General features: G+C 37.6%; 1 protein-coding gene across 2 annotated transcripts; it reads right to left on the bottom strand.

Annotated features, from left to right (window-relative positions):
* Window positions 1–1316: 1316 nt before the first annotated feature.
* On the bottom strand, window positions 1317–23374 carry LOC306868463 (uncharacterized protein). 2 transcript variants are annotated; one of them, XM_079414640.1, is made up of 14 exons: window positions 22344–22646; window positions 16887–16960; window positions 14380–14465; window positions 14041–14080; window positions 13787–13867; window positions 13488–13595; window positions 10500–10609; window positions 8689–8737; window positions 6510–6630; window positions 6307–6401; window positions 6156–6221; window positions 5328–5427; window positions 4723–4875; window positions 1317–3531 (listed from the first exon to the last, which is right to left on the bottom strand). In XM_079414640.1, exons 2-14 carry the CDS (start codon window positions 16950–16952, stop codon window positions 2372–2374), a joined length of 2235 nt encoding a protein of 744 aa, XP_079270766.1. In that variant the 5' UTR covers window positions 16953–16960; window positions 22344–22646; the 3' UTR covers window positions 1317–2371. The 2 variants fall into 2 exon arrangements, with proteins under 2 accessions (XP_079270766.1, XP_079270765.1); XM_079414639.1 differs by lacking the exon at window positions 22344–22646 and adding an exon at window positions 23265–23374 and having other exon boundaries at window positions 1318–3531.
* Window positions 23375–23704: the final 330 nt, after the last annotated feature.

Here is a 23704-nt window from a genome sequence, read left to right as displayed (position 1 = left end):
TATTATTATTATTATAAAATTATTATTAATTTTGACCCATGCAATGTATTTTTGTCTATTGCTACAAATATACCCCAGCGACTTAAGACTGGTTTTGTGCTCCAGGGTCAAATATGGAACCTTGAGACTCAGACATTTCCAATATAATTTTAGAAAGTTTTGATTGTAAAATAGTATAGTAAATTTTGTAATACACTTGACATGGGTCAATTTTTCTAGTATCATTTCTATTGTAACACAATGTCCGATTTTAAAACGGTTTTCAGAGGATGAAATTTGAGTGTTTAAGCTTTCAAATGTTGATTAATAAAATATTTGATAGGTAAAAAGGGCAATAAAAAAGAGCAGACAGTTAAGGAGATAAAGCGTTAAAATGCAACTAACATTTGTAAAGATTTTGAAATTTTAGGTTAATTGTATGTCTAGATCGTCAAAGTTGTGTAAATCAAATATTGTAAATGCAAACCATTTAAATCAATAATAGTACAGGAGCCACTGAAACAGACATATCTTCACATAAAAAAATGATAAAGAGATTGTGAAAATAAAACACTTTGTAATTTAAACCATGTTCATTTTGAGATCTAAATACAAGCCTCTGTTGTCTCCAACATGTGTGCATTTGTTTCTTTCAGGGTTGGAATTGATTCCAAAGTGTTCCTCAGCTTGCCTTGCATCCTCGGGGAAAACGATTACCAGGAGTGGCTGAGGAACGCTGAGGAAGAGTGTGGCATGTCAGGTCAACCTCTTCATGCAGCTGAGAGTGTAACTCAGGTACGGGATGAAACCGCATCTCCTCTACAAGCGGTTCATTTACTCTGCACTGCACTGTCAACTTCTCACGAAAGATAAAGATGCACTTTAGTCCTTCCTGCAATACTTGTTTTATCTTATATTCTCACAGCAGCCCCTGGGAAGTGACAGTCCTCCATCTGACAGCAATAGCACTAAATACTTTATCTTATGCATATTATTATTGCACTTGTTTACAATACAAACTGTGTATATGCAATCATGTTTGTCATATGAGATATAAGCGGTTATCTGTGAGAATAATGCAACATCGGTGCCTTTATGAAGGTTAAATTACAGTAGAAAGGTAAAATGAATGGCTTCAAGTGCTTGGTATATGCTGTTACCAATCAGGCAGATTTGTGATGTAGGTTTGCTTTTAAATTAATTAAAGGGCATGGGTTCCTGATGTGGATGTATATTAATTTATAAAGAAATATTTGACCCTGGTATTATATTTTATCACATTGTGCTTGTGCCATATACCTCTGAATGTGAAATTAAAATTGACAACAGCCATAATGTAAATATTAAAATAAACACTTCACTTTATGTATTGTCTCATTGTTGCAACAAGGAAAACACTTTTTTTTTTTAGTTAATCAAATAAAAAGTCAAATGAGCACGGAGTTCAAAAAGTTCAAACATTAAACTGGGTTTAAAAGTTTCGACAAACTGAACATCAAGCCCATTTAACCTGAGAAACAATATAAATGCAATTAAATATAAGCTCTCAATACAAACAAAGTGCAAATCAAACCTGTTCTATTTACAATTACACAACAAAGCCGTAAAATGACCTTGAATATACAGTTTCTTCATTTTAACATTGTGTGGTGGCTGTATTTCCCAGTATATAATTTCTGACCAAGCTGTGCTTCATTGTCTTCCACCAGATGGCGCTAGAGGGCAGTACACAGCACTAAGGTTTACAGTTGAAGGAACTTGTTTTTTGAGCAAATCTGAGATCACTGAAAAATGCCCTTTCAATGTAAACAGGGAACTTATGTCAATGTGGTAAGATCCTTGTTTACATTTCCACAACATCTTCATATTTAATGTGCATCGTCAGATGCATTTTCATTAATATAACCAAAGTTTAAAAAGAAAACAATTGCACCAAGATATAAAACCAACCAATAAAACATAAGACAAAGAAATAACTGATCTAATCGTGGGGGACATATCTCCCAGAAAACAACAAAGACAAACAAAATAATGGTGACTGTCATGTTTTCTGTGGTGACCAGTAACTCAAATACTAAACTGATTAAAGATATCATTTCAAACCACATGACAACTCCCTGGAAGACTGGTTGCTCAACTAGCTAAATGGTGATTCTGATAACTGCTACAGCTATAGATGCTTCACCTTAGAAAAGGGGAATCCAGCACATTCAATTTGCATGACACACTGATAAAACACATTCTAGCATCCTGTTTAGATGTCAAATATAAAACACATTGCAACATGGGTTTTAAAAATGCAAAAAGAAATGTTCACTTGATATCAAAGCACAAAAGTCCAAACGATGGAAACATGCCTTCAGTTCACACTACCTAAATGTGACTCCAGCAACTAATGACTTGAAACATGCATTCGATAGAAGTCTGAATCAGACGGTACAGGAGAGAGCATTGTGGGTCGTGATTTTTTGGGTGGAAGTCTTGGGAGCTGTGACTGACTCTTATCTTGTTCAGTCTGGTTTGGAACCACCTGATTGCATGAGACTGAAGATACGAGGTTGGGTTTATCTGCAAAGTCAGAAGGTGGTTGGGGGAAAATGCAGTCTGGAGTCACCCAACTCTTTCCCTCCTCAATGCATGAAGGAAGTGGAGGGAGCGGCGATGAGTCAGGCGTGTAGAAGAACATAGAAGGGGGCGGTAGAGGAAGAGACATGGCATCTTCTGGAGGAAGGGGAAGGGTGGTGTTCATGAGACTTAAGTTTGGGTTTGGCGGTAATGTGGCCGCCATCTCCAGCAGCCTCTCCACAGACAGATCCTCCTCTTCCGAGAGGTTGTCGTAATGCGAGGTGTTGGACGGTCTCCGGTCACCTGATGATGGCGGGACATACAGGTTGACTGGAAACTTGCTTAGCTGCCGATAGGATCTATACGAGGAAGGTGACGAAGACGGATCTTCTAAGATGAGATCCAAAGGTTGGGTAATTGGTGGTGGAGGTGGAGGAAGGCAAAATTGGACATCCTCTTCTAGAGGTGAAAGCTCGACCCCTTCTTCGGTACAGGGAGGAGGTGGAGGAGGTAATTCTGGGAGATTCAAAGAGTGGATACTGGCTGAATCTGTTATGGGTGGCTGGTACGGAGGAGGCCAATCTTCAGACACCGCTGATAGGGGTCTACTAACACATTCGTTCTTCAATGAAAGTCTCTCTGCTGAAAACAGTGCAGATTCTGGGTGTAGAAGAGGATCTGGTCTTTGTACAGCTGCACTGTCTTCATTCTTCACCGAGGTCCCTGATTCTTCAGGTGTAGCTTGTGACAGTAAAGAGTTGGAAGTTGAGTGGGTGTGCTTTGAAAGAGGGGAAGATGAGGTAATGGTAGGGATGTGTTTTTCGTTGCTCTGCTTGTGGGTGGCGGTGTCTTCCGTCTGAAGCTTGGCTGAGGTTTGATTGTTTTGTGCTGATGATGGTAAGGGTACATACTCAGTCTTGATTACTGGAAGCAGTATTATTGGACGCTCCTGACCCAGGGGTATCTTTGGGAACTCATCTCCCTTGGCTACAAGTCAAACCCAGAAAAGAGAGTTGTTATAAGTCTAGAACTGGATAAAACCACAGTACACACTTTAGAAAAAAAAGTTTTTCAAGGTTCAGCAAAGAACCCTCTTTTAATTAAGGACCATTTTTGTTGTTGACGGCCATATGGGTCTTAATGTTACATTATAGCAGGGGTCATCAACTCTGGACCTCAAGATCCACTTTCCTGCGGAGTTTAGCTCCAAACTGGATTAAACACATGTACCTGCAACTTTGTAGTAATCAAGATTAGCTCGTTTGTTAGCGTGTTATTAGGGTTGGAGATAAACTCTGCAGGAAAGTGGACCTCGGGACCAGAGTTGAGAACCCCAGGTCCACACTTTGCAGACTCCAAAGACAATCAGAATCTTGTGAACAAGGCTTCTTTAAAGGGTTAGTTCACCCAAAAATGAAAATTAGTCCATGTTTTACTCACCCTTACCCTAGGTGTATATGACTTTCTTCTTTCAAATGAATCCAATCGGAGTAATATTCAAAACTGTCCTGGCTCTTCTAAGCTCTATCATTGCAGTCAGCGGTTGTCCAAAACACATCAAATAAAGTGCGAGAATCCATAAAAATCTGTGCCTCACCCAGCTCCAGGGGGTGAATAAAGGCCTCCTGTAGCGAATCAATGCGTTTTTGTAAAAAAAATAAATAAATTTGGGCTTATATCGAAATCCTATGACATTTTTCTTTACAAATCCTCATTTTGTGCTAATTCGTGACTGACGTTTTTTTGTTCTCTCTCAGCGTTCGTCACTAATCACATAATGCCGACCTCGTACATCATCTGCAGGTAATGACAGTTAGACGAAGTGATAGAGATATGTTGATTATGTTTAAAATATGGATATTTTTCTTACAAAAATGCATGGATTTGCATCAGGAGGCCTTTATTCTTCCCCTGGGGCCTTGTGAGGCATGTTTTTTTTAACATGTTTTGGACTGTGTAACAAACACCCGCTGACTGCAATGATAGAGCTTAGAAGAGCAAGGACAATTTTTAATACAACTCCGAATGTATTCGTCTGAAAGAAGAAAGTCATATACACAGAGGGTGAGTAAATAACCGGATAATTTTCATTTTTGGGTGAACTAATCCTTTAATTATTCTCTCTGGTATTTGCTCAGAATGTTCTCATTTACAAGAAAAACACATTCTGTATTTTACCTGGAGGAGGGAGGTCAAGCTTCATCCTGCGGAGCTCTGACATAGACGACTGTAGGTACTCAATAACTGCATCATCGCTCATGCTGAAGGAGGAAACAATACGCTCCTGCAGGAACTCCCTCAGGTCCTCCAAAGACATCTTCAGAAGATGCTCTGACAGAAAAAGAATGAGGCTTTAGACTTTATAAGCTTCTAATTAAACTCATCTACACTACCCAAACATGAATATTAAAGAACTTCTGGCTGATAGAAATCTGATTTACCACTACCACAACAAGTTTTTGAGCGCTACTGTCCAGTTTAAACAGTTTAACATTTTTACCAGAAACTCTTAAAATTTATATCACAGGAAATTACTAACTAGTCAATTAGTTGACGCTTCTATCCCAAATGAATGACAATACACTTAATCCAGTGAATGTATCTTAAATAACCCTAAATTAAGTTTCTTGCTCAAGGTATAAAATCACCCTATGTGGTGCATCTGCACCTACAAACTTTCGGGAACCCGGTCTTTAACCACTATATGGTTCTATGCTGTACCTGCTGGACATGGTGACCGCTCATGTTGGTCTTCAGCGATCCAGAGTGGGATTCTTACTTACTTTTGTGCAATTTGAGGAGCGTATAGGCCATGGCGGTTAGAACTTTTTCTCCTTCTAATATGTAGATGTCCCAAAGGCGCAAGGTGAGTGTAAAGGGTGTCTATATAGTAGAAACACAACAGACTCAAGTCATCAACCAGCTAAGCAGAGCTCCCATATGAATAAAACATTGACACAGGATTCTCTAAAGGGTTCAGCCCAACCATATGAAACTTTTAGCAGATGATGTTTCCAGTCTTTTTCACACGGAAACTCTCTGTATGCGAATAACGTAATTCTAAGTACTCAGCACAGACTGGCAAAATTTGGACTCTATTTGGATTCGGCTGGTGAAAAATTATGTCCTGTCGAGGCAAAGCCACTGATAGGGTGGTAAACAAAACCTTCTGTCCAGGCCCTGGTCTGGATCAAAGAGAGGTGGTCCAGAAAGAGAGCACATTTATTTACACCTAAAAGGTCCATATTTTAGAGTAGTAATAGGTGCCCTTACAGAACCACTATGAACCTATTTGGGGTAAATAAGCTACAAAGATGACTCTTTAAGGGTACTTCTCCAGTGACAAGCTGCTTAATCCCTAAAGGTACAATTTTTGAAATTTTTTGAGTGTACAAGGATCCATCATATTGATTTGTTGAGGTTGCATAGTGGCACTTTTGTCAGGGACTGGAAAACCAGTTTGGACAGACCCGTCTCTTATATTCATACAGGACAAAGTGAATGTTTGTGACGTTTTATATTTCATTATGATTTACTGAAAGGCTTAACTCCAATAACTGAGACATTTTACTAGTGATATAAAAACAGTGAAAATGAAAATGATGCCTCACCCTGTCAATAAAACACTGAAGGAACCATTTGGTTGTGTAAATACCAGTGGACATCTGTTCCTTATCCTGAGTTGAAGAAAACATTGAAAAGTTTATAGTGTTTATATTTTGTTAAAGTCAAACAACCTGAGGTTAAAATAAGAAATCTCACCAAGTGTTTCCTGAGTTTGGGAAGGAGTTTGGATAGTATTTGGTCATGATGAACCTGAAAACGTAGGAGTTTGGGAAACCCTGGGATGAAGAATCCTTTAAGAATCCACAGAGGAAGACAGAGATGTATCACCAATTACAGAGTGTACTACAAAAACAAAGAGATCTGTTTATCTACACACAGAGTCAGAGAGACTTACTCACCATGCATGGCATGTTTCGAATTGGTTAGTAGCTGTGATAAGGCCCAGAATGCATCTTCCTCATTCATGTACATGAGCAGAATGGCAGCGATCTGACTCATGCCCTGACAGTAGCTCACCTCCTACACAAAACCACATAAGATAGACTAAGTACACATCGTCACAAACTTTACTCAACATTCAGATATAGATAAAGAATGGCCTAAGGATTAATAGCGCTGTTTTCACCAATTACAAAACAATAACTTTAGTACTTTTCTTGTCAAGAAATGAATATATGATTAAAGTGGTAAAATTCAAAGTCCCCTGCTTCTCTCCATCTCTCTCGCTCATTCAATCTCTCCTTCCCCCCTCATCGCCCTCCTCTTGCCCAGTTGACCCACTTTCTACTAGACAACATCGGGAAGGAAAAGGAATATGGTACCATTTCCCGTCTCTTTGAGACCGACACACTCCTCTTTTTTTTGTACAAACAATGAAATTTATGTGCATGTGTCCCAGCGGTTTTGTCAAACATCCTGGCAAACCATTATAAAAAAAAACATCTCTTCCATTTGTCTTGTCCATCTTCAATATCGCCTATGTTTTGGGTTAATTCCCAGTAGGTTTCCAATAAATTAATTAAATAGCATATCATGCAATTAGCACTGGACAGATGGCCTCTGTTACTTTCTAAAAGACCCTGGTCAGCCATAACCAGTGGGCAACATCAGAGTCACTGTCTCTGGATTAGTCTGTCTCCAAACCAGATACTGCGCACACTAGGCGTATTGTTTCCAAACCTAGTGAGCTGCCTCGCTGTCTACTGCCTATATAGGCAGCTAACTTCTAAAGCAGCATATTAAGCCATTGATGAAATCTCATAAAGTGAGATTTTGCTATAGGCAGAACACACAAATCTCCACAGTAAATTCAACTTGCAATTTTCAACCGTTTGAAGTTAGCATGTTACTAAGCTAACACTACGCATTAGTCTATTGCACAACACTCCCAACAGGCAAAGATACAGCATAAACAAGTATTGAATAAAATAATGCACACTTGCGGTTTTGAGAAGTGTAATATTTTGTCAATATTCACAGTGTTGAATGAAATCAATATTCTTATCAATAATGTTACAAAAAGCCTATGATGGTTTGCTGGTCTTAGCTGGTCTTCCAGCCAGGTCTTCAGAACTAGTTTGACCAACTAGCTGTTGCCAAGGGGTAATCAGTCTTACTTTTCCAATACAAATAAGACCAGTCTACCTTTTCATACCTTTATTTAAAAAAGTTATGACCAGTCTTGTAGAAAAAATGACTAACTTTTTAAGACTAGTCTAAACAGTTTATGCAACCGGCCCCTGGTTTGTTAGCTGGTCTAAGAGTAGTTCTTGGGGTTGGCAAAAGTCAGGGCCATTCTGCAGATTTCGTGTTGTAAAAGCACGTAGTATATAACCAGCAAAGACTGAATCAGACTATGATTCCATCCAGTTGATGGATATCAAACTTGTTCTAAAACATGCCTTGTTTTTATTTGTTTCCTAGTAATGAATTGCATGTTTCTATGCGAGTTTGCTGTGTTCGGTAAGACTTGATGCTTCATATTTTGTGAGAGATCTTCAGTCGTTTAGTGTATAATACCCAGATTTTCTCTGTAACCATTTACAATGTCGCCAAGTGTATGACGCCTAGTGTTTTACAACCAGGCTTTAAAAGACATGCAATCAATTCTAGCTTTGTTTATTCCATTATTAACTTTAAGCACATACATTTACAAACAAAAGGGAATACGGGCAATTTAACTCAAAAACCACACATGCACTGCCTATCATCGGGTTTATAGTATCTACTATTTTTAACATTCTACCATTTGGGACACAATTATCCTAATATAAAATCCCATTTTATACAGTACAGATGGTATTCAAATTGACATGCAGCCATGTCTTTATTCACTGATACAAATACAAAGTTTTATTTTCGGGTTAAGGTCTATAGTCATTATATTTAGCCTAACGTAAGAACAATAGAAGTCAATGGGAAGTCCCCATTAGAGCAGTAATTGTGTGTGTGTGCGTGTTAACAGGGTGGGCCACCGGACTGCCCTTCTTCCGCTCTGCCCTGGTTCATCCAGCACATGCCGTTCTGAGTTACATAACACATTTACACACAAACATTCAAACTCCATCGGTCTCTTACCGTGTTGTAGACCGAATACGCTGCCAGCACATGGAACAGGGCTTGCTGTCTGTAAAGGACAAAAACCACAGGTCAAACAAACTGTTTCCAATATATTGCATGATGGCTATAATTAGGATTTCAAACATCTAGTTCCAGTGTATGCAGTAACAAGGTCAATGACATGATGCTAATATTTCTGTGAATGGATCTAGTAATTTATTGAGAAATACATTAAAAGCCCACTTGAATCTTGAATGAGACTCTTCTATAAAAAAGTTGTTTTCAATTTCTAAATTACATTGTTTTATGATATTTTTGTAAGTGCATAATGTCAAAAATATCAGATGGTATAATCATTGTAATACCATGGAAGCTTGCTTGCTAATGAATACAAAAATGTAATTGTGACTTTTTACACAAATGATTTGTCTATCAAGTAGTTTTCAAACTTTTAGATTTCATAAGAAATATTGAAATAAATTATTAATATTTGTAAAAATTATCTGCGAAAACAAAGTGTGGTATAGCTGTGTGGCAACTGGCAAGGTCTCTTAAAAGGGTCAGATTAATTTAATCTTTTCATAAAATGGCAAGGCATAACCCTAAGAAAACTTCACAATATTCATGCCAATGTTGTTTATGCCAACAGATCATTTTTAAAAATACTATTTATGTGGTAAATATATTTTGGCTAAAAATCTGTAATTTTCTATCTTTTTCAAAAATATATGAACCCTACATGAATTCAGAGATTAAAAGAGTTTAAAATGTGCCCTTTTTGTCCTATAATGGATCCATCTTTGTCATTAACCCAACAACATTTTGTCCAAAAATCACTGAGGGTCCAGCCCAAATCGAACAGCAGAAAGAAACCAGCTCACGGTAGCAGTTTGAGTCCATTCATGCATAAGCAATCACATCAGGAAATGCACGTTAATAATTCATAACGTCTGCAGATTTGAGGAGATTTAGCAATGCACAGCAAGACCCTTCATAAGAGACCAGAGGAAAGCAGAATTGTGACTAGCGTGTTGTAGAAACACATTTAAGAGCAACGCAAACAAACAACAGATGTGTTAAACAGCACTTCCGCCCCATATCCTCTTATTGGCCGTGCAGCGCTAATAAAAATATAGAAGTCATTGCTCAGAGCTTCCATCCGCCAGATACCCCATGCAGAGAGGCTGATGTGGGTGTGCCGCCCATGCAAACCACATGGCTGAAACCTCATCATGCACTTTGGTCTACAAGCCCCTTTCAATTTGTTCAGTAAGTGGGATGACACTATTAAATGTCAAATTGAGTGAAAGGTTTTTGAGGGACATCTGGTCGACATTTTGTTAAAAAAAAAAAAATCATGATGTACTCATTTGCTGTCAAATTGGCGGTTTAAAAACAAATAACCTAAATGTTTCTGACATCTGTCCATTTTTAAGAGGATATACAATCCCAGGTGGGTCTTTATGATTGTCCTGTACAAAAGGAAATAATTTTTCCATTTTTTTCATGACACTGTGGCAGATCTTTAGTTGTTATGGACAACATCAAAGTATATTTTTATTCTGGGCATAATGGTTACGAGTCACCGGTTTTGTCATTTCCTGTGAGACTGCTCACAGTAACAGGAAGTTGAACAAAAACTCAGTCACAAAGAGGAAGTAGCTCTTGTTTTGGTTAAGTTTACAAGGTCTGAGCACTTTATATCTCAACTCGAAACGCTTTATATTCATTTGACTCAAAGTCTGCTTGCCAAACAGACCTCGAGTCAAATGAAGATAAAGAAGGGCTTTCTTGTGCATGTGTATGTATGAATTTGTGAAATATCTTACTTGACCCCAAAGCGCTCCATGAACATGATATGGTTTCTGAAGGTCCTGTTGACATCCAGATCAATCTGCTTAATTTCTGTCGAATACTTCTTGGCTTGTTCCTTCATTTTCTGCAACAACATTTAAACAATTTCTTTGATGTTTTTGCATTAGCCGCACCAAACAGAATTGCAAAAAATAAAAAAATTTCCCAAACACTCCCGTATCTGCCATTGGTCAGACAAACAGGTAGTCCCCACCCCAAACTCCTCCTGACACTGCTCAAACAAGTGGAGTAAATATAGCAATATACTCAGAAAGTAGGGAGGCACCGAATGTTCGGCAACCAAAATTATTCGGCCGAAAAAAGCAAATAAAAAAGTGAAGAGACCAAATAAATTGTACTGAACAATGACGTGACGTGATCAAATAGAGGCGCGCATTTAAAAGTGTCAAAGAAAGACGCAAAAATCATTACTAGTACCGACAGAGAGAAACGATTAAGTACTGCATCGCATTTCTTCGATGAGAAGTGGAAGGGGTGGTTGTTGTTGGTTACTGTATGATGATTGAAATTGCAAAATGGCACACAATTAAACAATTGGTAAATAAATTGCAGAATGTAGTTTAATAATTATAGGCAGAGTTGTTTAATATAGGCAACTCTGCCTAAATTAAAATTATTTAGGCAGAGTTGTGCTTATCGTCGCGCTTTGTTGTCAATCGCTACTTTCTGGCATACACCACGTACTGTTGGCAGTGGAAACGCAAGCTAGATCATAGTGTTCGGTCCCAAACCGTACCGTACCGTACCGCTCAGTGGAAACGAGCCATAATAATGCACGGATTGCATGTATTGATGCGCTAAGCTCACGGCGCCAGGTTTCAAAGTCCAAAGTGCGAAGAAAATCTGCGCTGAAACAGTTTTACTTGTCAGTTGCTCAGTAACATTTTTATGAATTTTTACAAGGCATGTGTGTGACATTGCGATAGGCTACGCGCGAAAAACATCTTCCCAAATTCGTATTGAGAATCATTTATAAATCTGCTGTTGTCAACAAAAAGAAGTATTGAGGTCTTCCTAACTCCCATCAACATTCATAAGTTTTATTATTGTAATTTTACAGTTTTGTAAATAAAATAAAAAGACGATAATAATGATTACAACAACTCTAGTCTTATAATAGCATTCACAGTGTTCAAATTGGGATCCATAATATTTTCTAATGTTTTAATAGATTCTCTCCTGCTCAGCAAGGCCACATTTTATTTGTACAGTAAAAAAATACATGACTCAAGAAGGGCGTCTCAAGAAATGGCCAAAAAATTATATTTTACTAGCTTATTAATTTTAAGTTAAATTGTGCTTTGTTGGTATAATGCGTGCTAGAATGTTAAAAAAAGTCAAATGTGTCAAGTAAAATATTTTTAAATTGTTGTTTTGTAATTGATTTTTTGGTGAAAAATGGTGAAAAAATTGGCAAAATACATGGGGAAAAACCGTGAAAACCCATGATTTGGTATTCTGCCTTTGGCCTGTGTTTCATTTTGTTTGGTTTTGGCTTTGGCCAAGAATTTTAATTTTGGCACATCCCTATCGGAAAGTCAAACTACAAATGATTTACTAATGGTTATCTCCACATATTATTTATTTTTGTTAACATTGTCACTATAAACTGTTGTACAGAAAGAGCTGCATTAACTTTCCACAGGAAAAAACCAACAGTATATACAGTACATAGGGTTGGAACAACCGAATTTATTATTTGGGATGAGCTAACGTTCTAATTAAATCCACAGTGAACGTTTTTAAAACAATGCACGTACAATAAGGCTGATTTTACTTCTATATAGTTAGAAAATTAGCAGGTGACTGATTGTCACTGCAGTGCACACTACATATCACTGTTACTTGACCTACGGTGCATCTAAACCAAACCATCAAACCTGCATCTAAATTTTCATTCCGAAAACTTGATAGTCACTGGTTTCCATTTGAGCGCAACACTTCTGCTATGTGCTTTCATCAGAGCAGCAAACAAGTTATAAATATTACAGTGGCACCTAGATATATTTAGAAATTCAGATATAGATACACGTTCAGTTATAAATAAAACTCTTGAGCTCTAAAGATTCAGAAATTACTGAAAACAAAAATAAGTACCATGGTATGTTTTATTTTTTTTAGTCTCCTATGCATTTATTGAATAAAAAAAAATACAGTAATACTGTGAAATACTAACTTAAAATAACTGTTCTCTATTTTCATTGTAAAATGTAATTTACTCCTGTGATCAAAGCTGTATTTTCAGCATCATTACTCCAGTCTTCAGTTTCACATGATCCTTCAGAAATCATCCTAATATGCTGATTTATTGCTCATTTACTGAAACATTTCTGATTATTATCAATGTTGAGTTGTATTATCAATAATATTAATGTTTTTTTTTAAAGATTCTTTGATGAATACAAGTTCAAAAGAACAGCATTTATTTGAAAAAAAAGAAACTAATTAACATTATAAATGTCTTTACTGTCACTTTTAATCAATTTAATGTGTCCTTGCTGAATAAAAACATTAATTTCTTTAAAAAAAAAAAAAATTACTAGCCCCAAACCTTTGAACACTAATTTAAAACACTAACGTTTTTCAGTTAATCAGACTTTTGGTTTGCGATATAAAGACTGGTCAACTTATCACAGCTTATTCTAGCAACTTTTATTGTATTTTTTATGTAATACCTTGGATCTTATGAAATAATTGTCAGACTACACGAAGCATGCAAAACAGAAAACCTTTGTTGTGAAATAAAACATTGTTGTGCCAAAAGGGCAGATTGGAGACAAAACACGTCTGGCTAATTTAAACCCAAACAATCACACAGGACAAACCAAAACCCAAACAAGCGAGTCATTGAATAAATGGACATCAAAAAGCCACTTTTTCATTCAAAAGACCTAACGGAGTCCAAACACATCCCACAAACATGATTCCTGCAAAGCACCTACCTCGTACTTCCTGTAATTAGCCTCTTTCACCTTTTCCACGTCCAGCAGCAGAGCCCAGGCCTGGCCGCGCAGCTTCAAGGGAATCCCCTTGTATACCCGCTTCATCATCTGCAAAATGCACATGGGAAGAGGAAACAAACAGATGGCGAGATTTATTTTTTGGGTCTCCAACTTTCCGGATGTGTGAGCCTAAATATCACTGTAACACACAGAAGCCTTGAGTGGCATATTATGGGAATACAATGGCTTCAAATGTGACTCGTCCAGTTAAACCTGGAACGATCACATTTATAAGTTACCTTTTCACTCGTGCAGTACTTGTCCCAACATTTCACCATCTTAACCCATTTTTCCTCTCTTTCAACCTCCTGGAGTTTGTACTAGGGAAACAGCACACTGAATTTTAGTCTTAAATCTAAAATATTCGTAAAACAAAGAGAACATTCAGCAAGAACACCATAATTTCAATGGGCTAATTTCCCTAAACTGAATTTCGCCATAAAATATTTAACAGTAATTTCAGGTGGAAAGAAAGCTGATATTCTAAAGTCACCTTCTCCTCTGCCGCGGTCGGTGTTGGCAGTTCCGCTTCACTGGAAAAAACAAATTACAAAGGGGAAATGACTGTTTAACATGTTACAAGTATTGCATGAATCAGAAGCTTCATTCAAATAGCATGAGATTTTACTGTGGATTTACAATCCTGACAACACTGTTCTAGCAGTCACAGCCAACTATTACCCAAAATACACATAAAAGCCACATTCTTCATAACCTAGTTCGCACATATTCTCTTGATGAAACAGTTGAGCGTTTAACATCTTTAACTGAAGACAAAGGTCATCGTCTTGCTAGACTAAGTGTTAAAACTTCCAAAACAGGCGAGACTTACTGCAGGAAACCGAAGCGGTCCGTGACCTTGTAGATGCTGTAGTCGGCATCCTCCCAGGGCTTAATATGCACACCCTCCTGCCTGCCCTGCAACCAGCCCAACAAACAAACTGAGAAACTGGAGCAAAGGCAAAAGACCCTCAAACTAAGAGATGACTGGAACTCTTAAAGGAATAGTTCACCAAATTTTCTCCAGTCGAAAAAGTAGTCTTGTATGAATTAGGAGAGAAATATGCACATAAAGCACCATTTATAAGCGAAAACAGTCTAAATTAGTTCTGATATGGATTTTGGACTTTTTCACTGAAGGAAACATTATTATGGATTTGTTTTTTGTAGTGCTGTCAAATGATTACTCACATTAAAAATAAAAGTTTTTGTTTACATACTATGTGTGTGTAATAAATGCATACACATGCATGTATATATTTAAGAAAAATGTTAGGTTATACATTAAATATATTTATATATAATATAAATTATATGAATATAAATATATACATGTAAATATTTTCAAAAAATATGCTGTGTGTGTGCGTGTCCTTAAATATACATAATAAATATACACAGTACACACACACACGTTATGTAAACAAAAACATATTTTGGATGTGATTAATCGCAATTAATCGTTTGACAGCAACAGTTTTTTGGCTAGAAGTGACAGTTTAAAGTTAAAATGCCTTAATGATGGATTGATGATGAATGATGGATATTTCTTACAAATATGCAGCTTTTCACTTCACGAGATGTTAATTAATGGACTGGAGTCTGGATTACTTGTGGATTATTGTGATGTTTTTTATCAGCTGTTGGACTCTCAATTCTGACGGCACCCATTCACTGCTGAGGATCCGTTGGTGAGCAAGTCACGTAATGCTAAATTTATCTAACTCTGTTACCATGAAAAATCTTTGATGATCTGGGGGCGAGTACGTTTGCAAGATAATTTTTATTTTGGGTTAACTATTCCTTTTAAGGAAACACATTTGAAAACAACCCACTTCTTGTATAGAACAATTCAGATCTCCAAAATAAATAGATTTGACACAAGAAACCCCCAGAATCTGCAATTTCTGCTAACAGAATATATTTCTGTATATCGTGAACATCTTGTCTAAGCTCCACAGCTTTATCTAAAGGTATCTGAAGTACGCTGAGAACTTCCAAGTATGCAGACTGTAGTCAATATTTGAGTGTAGCTGCAATGTTAGCATGACATCCAGCTGTTGTCCGTCAAAACACTTCCTCCTCAGAAGATTTTGGCTGTGTCCGAATGCTAAAACTTGCTGGTTTTGCAAGCTGTATATGGAAGCATGGCACAAAGTATTGTCCAATGTTCACACAACATCCTGTCTACTAAGATCTGGCCTTCTTCTGGGTAGGATGTTGAGAATGCACTTATTGCTTCAAAAAAATATAGTTAAGGTTAAATGGTATATTCAAGTTTTTATAAATTGGCTTCTGCATAAACTTTAATATATTGAGCAACCTTAACTAGATTTTTCTGAGGCAATATGTTTGCATGATTTTTTTCAAGTAACGTTAACATATTTAAATGTACAGTGTACAGCACAGATGTACCTTCATTGTCCTTGATATTCCACAACCCCGTGTGTGCAGTTTACACACAATAAAAATGGCATCTGATGGAGCAATTAATAGCAGAAGAAACTAATACAGAGGAATACACATTGTAGTCGAAATATATTTATATTGACCTTGGTCTTACCTAAATCTCATTTGAATTAGTTTCAGATGAAGGCCATCTAAACCTGTTCCTGGAGGGCCACTATCCTGCAGAGTTTCACTCCAAGCCTAATTAAACACACCTGAACCAGCTAATCAAGGTCCTCAGACTCACCAGAATCTTCCAGGTGAGTGTTTTGGAGCCACACTCTGGATACTGGCCCTCCAGAAGCAAGACTGGACACCCCTGTTTTAGATCATTAGACGTTTTATTCATCTGAAGCCTGTCTGAAAAGCTTCCATAGGTGTTACCTTTAAACAATACCGCTGTCTGTGAAGTCATGACAGCAAGACAAACTCATCTACAATCTATACAAAAAAATTACTACAACATGAACCACAGCTACCTTTACCTATTAATTATATAATCAGTTTTTTGAATAACTTCACATAAGTTGTGTGCAGCATTTCTAAGGAAAGGTATTCCTTGCCAAGAACAGCAAACTGCAGTAATTTTGGGGTGGTGTAGTCTAGTGGTTAAATATCTGGGATAGTTGATCCATGAGCTATCACAATCATTCCCTTGAGAAAGATACAAATCTTGGCATCTCCAAGAGGACTGTCCTTGTGTGTAGTGCAAAAGCATCTGATTAATGACCACTTACTACTTTACTTGGGCTACTTAGTCAATATGCATTGCTGTCCATGTCACTGAGGGTCATGGACAATCATTAACTAGTTTCCCCTTGTCTGGACATCAGCTCAACCAGTCAAAGATCAAAACTGCAGAAAGTAGACAACTGAAAGCATGTAACTTGCCTTCTCATATTTTTTGATGATCTCAGCCCGTTCTTCAGCTATTAGAGTATCAATGTCCTTCTTCATTTCAAAATCTGAAAAAGTAACAAAACAAACAGAAGACTTTGAATATACACTGGCTCATCTAGGCATGTGCAAACTTGTTCCTTTGCTGAATATGATGCTTTACTAATTCTCTACTGAGCCACCTTCAGGTCTGCTTGGCTAAAATGAAAATGATCAGAGGCATCTACATTCCACCAATATTACAACATTCGTCCAAGTTCTGCCTGAAGCTGACAGACATCCATGTGAGGTGGAGTTGCACATTCAACACGAGCCAAAAACAGACAAGTTCTGTAATGTCAGCTAATTCTTCAGACAACATTGTTGTCAGGAAAAGTGCTGGACAAACTCACACAGTGCACAAGAACACCAGGACTTAAATCACATGGGCAATCCATCAACTATTACACATCACTGTGCAGGCCAACAATTCAGCCTTTACCTTTCCATGTTGATGAACCAATGTGGTCAGATTCATACACAAACCAAAACTTTGATGGCAATTTGATATTTGAGCAAGTAAATTTTTGGTCACACTTTATGTTAAGGTCCAATTCTCCCTATTAACAAATCATTAACTATGGCTTTTGCCTCAATAAACTCCCAATTTGCAGTTTATTAATAGTTATTAAGTTGAGACATTGGGTAGAATTATGTAGAATAGGGTCATGCAGAATATGTGCTTTATAAGTACTAATAAACAGCCAATATGTTAATAATAGGCATGCTAATAAGCAACTAGTTAATAGTGAGAATATGTCCGTACTAAAGTGTTACCAAGTTTTTGGTTCTGTGCTGGTAACTAGCCCCATTGTGGCCTACAGCAAGATAATCTGGGTACTTCAGGATGAATGAACCATTAATAAGTTGTCTGTAAGTCAATTTGAATAAAAATGCAACTCAAAAGTGTGACTCAAAAGTTAGACCAACTAGATTCTAGAAAGAAAACGTAAATATTTCTCTTATTGTGTCTCGTCTTGTTTGGGGAGTCAAATTAACTATGAAGGAAATGCTAAATGTGACGACACCATGGAATCAGAAATTGACAGAGCAGGACTTCGCAGCTGATAATCGCCACCATGTGTTGAAAACTGTCGAAGTCTGTTAGTTCACATTCTCTGTGGACAGGTGGGACTCTTACAGACTCTACAGTTCACCAGACAACTGCTCTGGTGAGGCACATGGGCACATTTCTCTGTTTAACCACCTGTCCCATTCAGATTGTATTAATGGAAACCCAAATTTCTCTTTCAAACTTCCCTTCACTCTCAGAAAAAAGGGCTAAAATTGTACATTTAGGGGTACAACTGCTTGTCACTATAGGGCAATGCCCTTTTTACCTTATTTACCCCAATGTATACATTAAGAGTACATATTGCATACAGGTCCTTCTCAAAAAATTAGCATATTGTGATAAAGTTAATTATTTTCTGTAATGTACTGATAAACATTAGACTTTCATATATTTTAGATTCATTACAACACAACTGAAGTAGTTCAAGCCTTTTATTGTTTTAATATTGATGATTTTGGCATACAGCTCATGAAAACCCAAAATTCCTATCTCAAAAAATTAGCATATCATGAAAAGGTTCTCTAAACGAGCTATTAACCTAATCATCTGAATCAACTAATTAACTCTAAACACCTGCAAAAGATTCCTGAGGCTTTTAAAAACTCCCAGCCTGGTTCATTACTCAAAACCGCAATCATGGGTAAGACTGCCGACCTGACTGCTGTCCAGAAGGCCATCATTGACACCCTCAAGCAAGAGGGTAAGACACAGAAAGAAATTTCTGAACGAATAGGCTGTTCCCAGAGTGCTGTATCAAGGCACCTCAGTGGGAAGTCTGTGGGAAGGAAAAAGTGTGGCAGAAAACGCAGCACAACGAGGACCCTGAGGAAGATTGTGGAGAAGGACCGATTCCAGACCTTGGGGGACCTGCGGAAGCAGTGGACTGAGTCTGGAGTAGAAACATCCAGAGCCACCGTGTACAGGCGTGTGCAGGAAATGGGCTACAGGTGCCGCATTCCCCAGGTCAAGCCACTTTTGAACCAGAAACAGCGGCAGAAGCGCCTGACCTGGGCTACAGAGAAGCAGCACTGGACTGTTGCTCAGTGGTCCAAAGTACTTTTTTCGGATGAAAGCAAATTTTGCATGTCATTCGGAAATCAAGGTGCCAGAGTCTGGAGGAAGACTGGGGAGAGGGAAATGCCAAAATGCCTGAAGTCCAGAGTCAAGTACCCACAGTCAGTGATGGTCTGGGGTGCCATGTCAGCTGCTGGTGTTGGTCCACTGTGTTTTATCAAGGGCAGGGTCAATGCAGCTAGCTATCAGGAGATTTTGGAGCACTTCATGCTTCCATCTGCTGAAAAGCTTTATGGAGATGAAGATTTCATTTTTCAGCACGACCTGGCACCTGCTCACAGTGCCAAAACCACTGGTAAATGGTTTACTGACCATGGTATTACTGTGCTCTCCTGACCTGAACCCCATAGAGAATCTGTGGGATATTGTGAAGAGAAAGTTGAGAGACGCAAGACCCAACACTCTGGATGAGCTTAAGGCCGCTATCGAAGCATCCTGGGCCTCCATAACACCTCAGCAGTGCCACAGGCTGATTGCCTCCATGCCACGCCGCATTGAAGCAGTCATTTCTGCAAAAGGATTCCCGACCAAGTATTGAGTGCATAACTGAACATAATTATTTGAAGGTTGACTTTTTTTGTATTTTAAACACTTTTCTTTTATTGGTCGGATGAAATATGCTAATTTTTTGAGATAGGAATTTTGGGTTTTCATGAGCTGTATGCCAAAATCATCAATATTAAAACAATAAAAGGCTTGAACTACTTCAGTTGTGTCGTAATGAATCTAAAATATACGAAAGTCTAATGTTTATCAGTACATTACAGAAAATAATGAACTTTATCACAATATGCTAATTTTTTGAGAAGGACCTGTACTACTTTAAGGTACTAATGTGCACCTTTAGGGGTAGAGAATGTGCAAAAAACAAGATTGTGCACCCCTAAAAGGTACAATTTTTACAGATTTTTGTTTTCCTGACAGTATTTTAAACTTCTTAATATGTTAGCAGGATGTTTTCTTCTGTGAAATGCTAAATGTACAAATAAACAGCCCACATCCCCTTTCACTTCCATTACATGTAAAACATTGGAGTTAGCCTACGTTTTTCAGCATTTCTTCATTTGTGTTCCACGGAAGAAATAGTCATACGCTGTACAGATTTTCAACATGTAGGCTAGGTAATTAAATAATGAAAATATGGCTATCCTAATTATTTCTGCATGTAATCATCAACCTCTTGAGAAGTCAAATGAGTCACAATACACAGATCTCAGGCTTAAGATTTGATCTTGTGCTAAAACACCTTGATTTCTGTTACTGCTGTAGGGAAAGGCTTCTTTGAGAAGCATTTAATCTCCTATAAGCTGACCAGAGAAAACAGGTCACAGCTAGCAAGGGATGCAAGCATAATTTATTTACCGCAATCTCGTCTATGGGTCGGGGAACTTAATGGCTTAACAGAAATCATGGGATCAAAAATGTGGGCCACTACAAGTAGGATTACTAGTGATGTCTGTATAAGTGTACATCCTTGTGCAATAAATGATTAAAACTGTGAAACATTTTTCTTTAGGCTTAAAAAAATAAACCAGCTTCAAGGCTGATCAAACAGGTTTATCACTGTCCAAGCAAAGGTTAAAGCCAAAGCTGTGTTTCAAATTTCTCATGAAACTAAAGAGACAAGTCTACCACAGATCTTAACAAATAACTGCATTCTTTTAATTATAGGTCTGCTGTGATGCAGCCATTTCTCCTTGAGGTTTCAGACAAAACCAGTGGCGCAATTTAAGTGCAATTATCAGGTCTAAGGTCGAAGTGAAACTAAACTGTTTTAATGGTAACTGTTTCAACTTTTCAGAAATAGTTTTTACCCATTTTGACAACAGCATCAAACTACTGGAATAAGAAGACTGAAGGTTTAATTTTTTATTTGCACAAGTATGAGATGCATCATGCATCACTCCTTTAGACTAAATGCAAGCTCTAAATCCACAGTTGGATCCTGTTGAAAAGACCATGTGATGTTCATCCAAAGGTGTACAGGTGTGTCACCATCACCAGGCTGTTGTTTGCACAGTAGGAGCGTTTCCTTTGTGAATACAATTAATCACATATCTGCGGCAGGAGGGCAATGGAAAGGTGCTAATGGGGAAAGATCCTTAACACTGATCCGTGCTCAATTTAGCAGTTTTTACTGGCAGTAGCCAATACTCAGACATGCAGCAAGAGCAATACACATAGCAGAGATGCACTACAGTTTACACTGAAGTGTGAATATTCACCTTTCATGGACAGCTTTGGGTTCCTTTTGAGAACGACTTCAAGAAATACTTGAACTTTCCCATGTAGGTTATATTCAATAAACTGTGTACAAAAGTGAAGTTTATAGCCACATCAGTTTCACATCAGGCTCGGACTTTCCCACGTAATTTGAAGTTACGTAACCAAACTGCAGAATCTCACTGAAACCCAAGAGTCAAACAACCAATAACTTAAGATATTAGTACAATAAATAAATAGGGGTTTTGTAAGATCTCATGTACTGTATGCCATGGATCTTCTCGAGCCGTACAGAGAACAAGTCTGGACTATTACAGTACAATATTGTAACATCCGTTCTCTAGGTAAAATGCCAAAACAAACTTCTCAAATGATCAGCCTACATGACAGTTTAGCATGTGATACACACTATGAAATATCCCTGTGAAACAAACAGTGGATTCAATAATTAAATACAAAGGCCCAGTTTCATAGATAGGGCTTAGCCTAAACCAGGATTAAGCCATAGTTCAATTAGGACATTTAAGTAATTTTTATAAACATGTCTTAGAAAAAACATTACTGGTGTGCATCTTAAGACAAAACAAAGGCACTGTTTTAAGATCAGTTAGTGCAAGTTTCTTTCAGGTGAAACAGCTCAGATCTACATTTTAGTCTAGGACTAGGCTTAAGCCTGGTCTGTGAAACCGGGGGATAATGTCACAACTTTAAGTCTACATGCCAATATCCGAAACTTCTGTGCATAAGCCTAACTTAAACCAAACCAAGTGTAATTCATTACAGGATAAATGAATTAAGAATAAAATTCTTATATTAATATATTTTATTTATATTTGTATAGTGAAATCTTCCAGTTTGTTTGTTTTTCTAATTTGAAGAGTTATGAAAATTGGAATAAAAACTCTACAAAATGCTACAACAGGTTACTTTCTTCCCAGATGATGTAAGAGTATTGCAAGAACACAAAATACAAATCAGCAGTCTGCAAAACATGTCAAATGTCACAGTTCAACTTTCAGCAGCCATAACGCTTCACTTACCCCTCCAAGCAAGCAAAATGTAATGATGTAAGGCTCATCTCAAAGCATCTCTAACACAGTTATCCTCTTTCTGAGGTTACACATATGTGCAGCAGGCCACACATGTCAGTGTGACTGCGGTTCAGTTCTCACTAGAGGGTTTCAGAAGCAGAAACACATGGTTTCCGCAGGCCCACTTCCTCTGGTGAATGCATTTTAGTACAATGCAAAAAGAACATAATCCAGTGACTTCTGGCAACACCTTGAATGCGATACGAATATTTGAGGACACGGTGAAGTGTTTGATATTAGGTAGCTAAACACAAGTGGAAACCGGCGTGGGCCACACCTTGTGCCCTGAAAGAAGGTAAGGAAGTAGGCTGCTGACCACAATGCATCCTGTCCTTCTGAAGTTCAAGGTTTCACGAAACAGTGTCTCATGGGAACAACCAGCGAATGGCGTAGTGCATTGAAACTAAAGCACTATTTACCTTCTCATTTCCATTCTGAAATCAAGTCCCAATTCACATATTAAATACATTTCAATAAAGTAGTCACGGCACATGTTCATTTGGGATATTGTTTACATGCAAAAGTTCTCAAACAGAGACATATGACTGATACAATTCAGTTTAGATAGATACTGCAGCATTATTTGAGCTCTTGATGTAAATATAAATTATTAAAGACTCCAACGGCACGTGTTGCAACTAGTCACATGAAGTTTGTTTACACGCAACTTTTAGTTGTGAACCGGCTGTATTTTAAAACAAGACCAAGTTATTCTAGCGTCTAGACAAAATAAACACTTTACCAGACTTCAGTAAGATCAATGGACTTTCATCCGACGGACGCGACATTAACAATTCCGGCCGATAAAAGACACTCTCATCAAACTGAGCGGCAATAAAAACAGCATTATAACCCAAATAAATGTTTTACCTTTGAAACAGACGCTCTGCGCTGCACAGGCTGTTAGTAAATAACACGTGTGTGCATAGTGAAGCCGCTCAGTGTGGACGGAGACACTTCAGTTTAACTCTGACTGATCCGAGCATGAGAACACGAGCGCATGCGCAGTTGCGCTTCAAAATACAGACGCGTTATTTTAATACACACTATTATTATTATTATTAAATGTATTATATATTTGTAATAATACAATGCATTTTAATAATACATTTTTATTTTAGAATATTGTAATTATATTTTAAAACAATTAGAAATATGATTGTTATACAAATTATTCAATTATTAAAAATTATTGTTAGATATATCTAAATAAATTGAGGTTCATGCTGTTATATAAAGCAGATAGTAGTCGTGTTGCGTCCTCTAGCGGCCATTAGAGCATGCACAACAATTAGAAATATGATTGTTAT

This window comes from Barbus barbus (genome assembly GCF_936440315.1).
Source record: "Barbus barbus genome assembly, chromosome: 50".
Lineage (NCBI taxonomy): Eukaryota > Metazoa > Chordata > Actinopteri > Cypriniformes > Cyprinidae > Barbus > Barbus barbus.
Note: the sequence above shows the minus strand (reverse complement) of the source record. Positions and strands in the feature narration are given on the sequence as shown.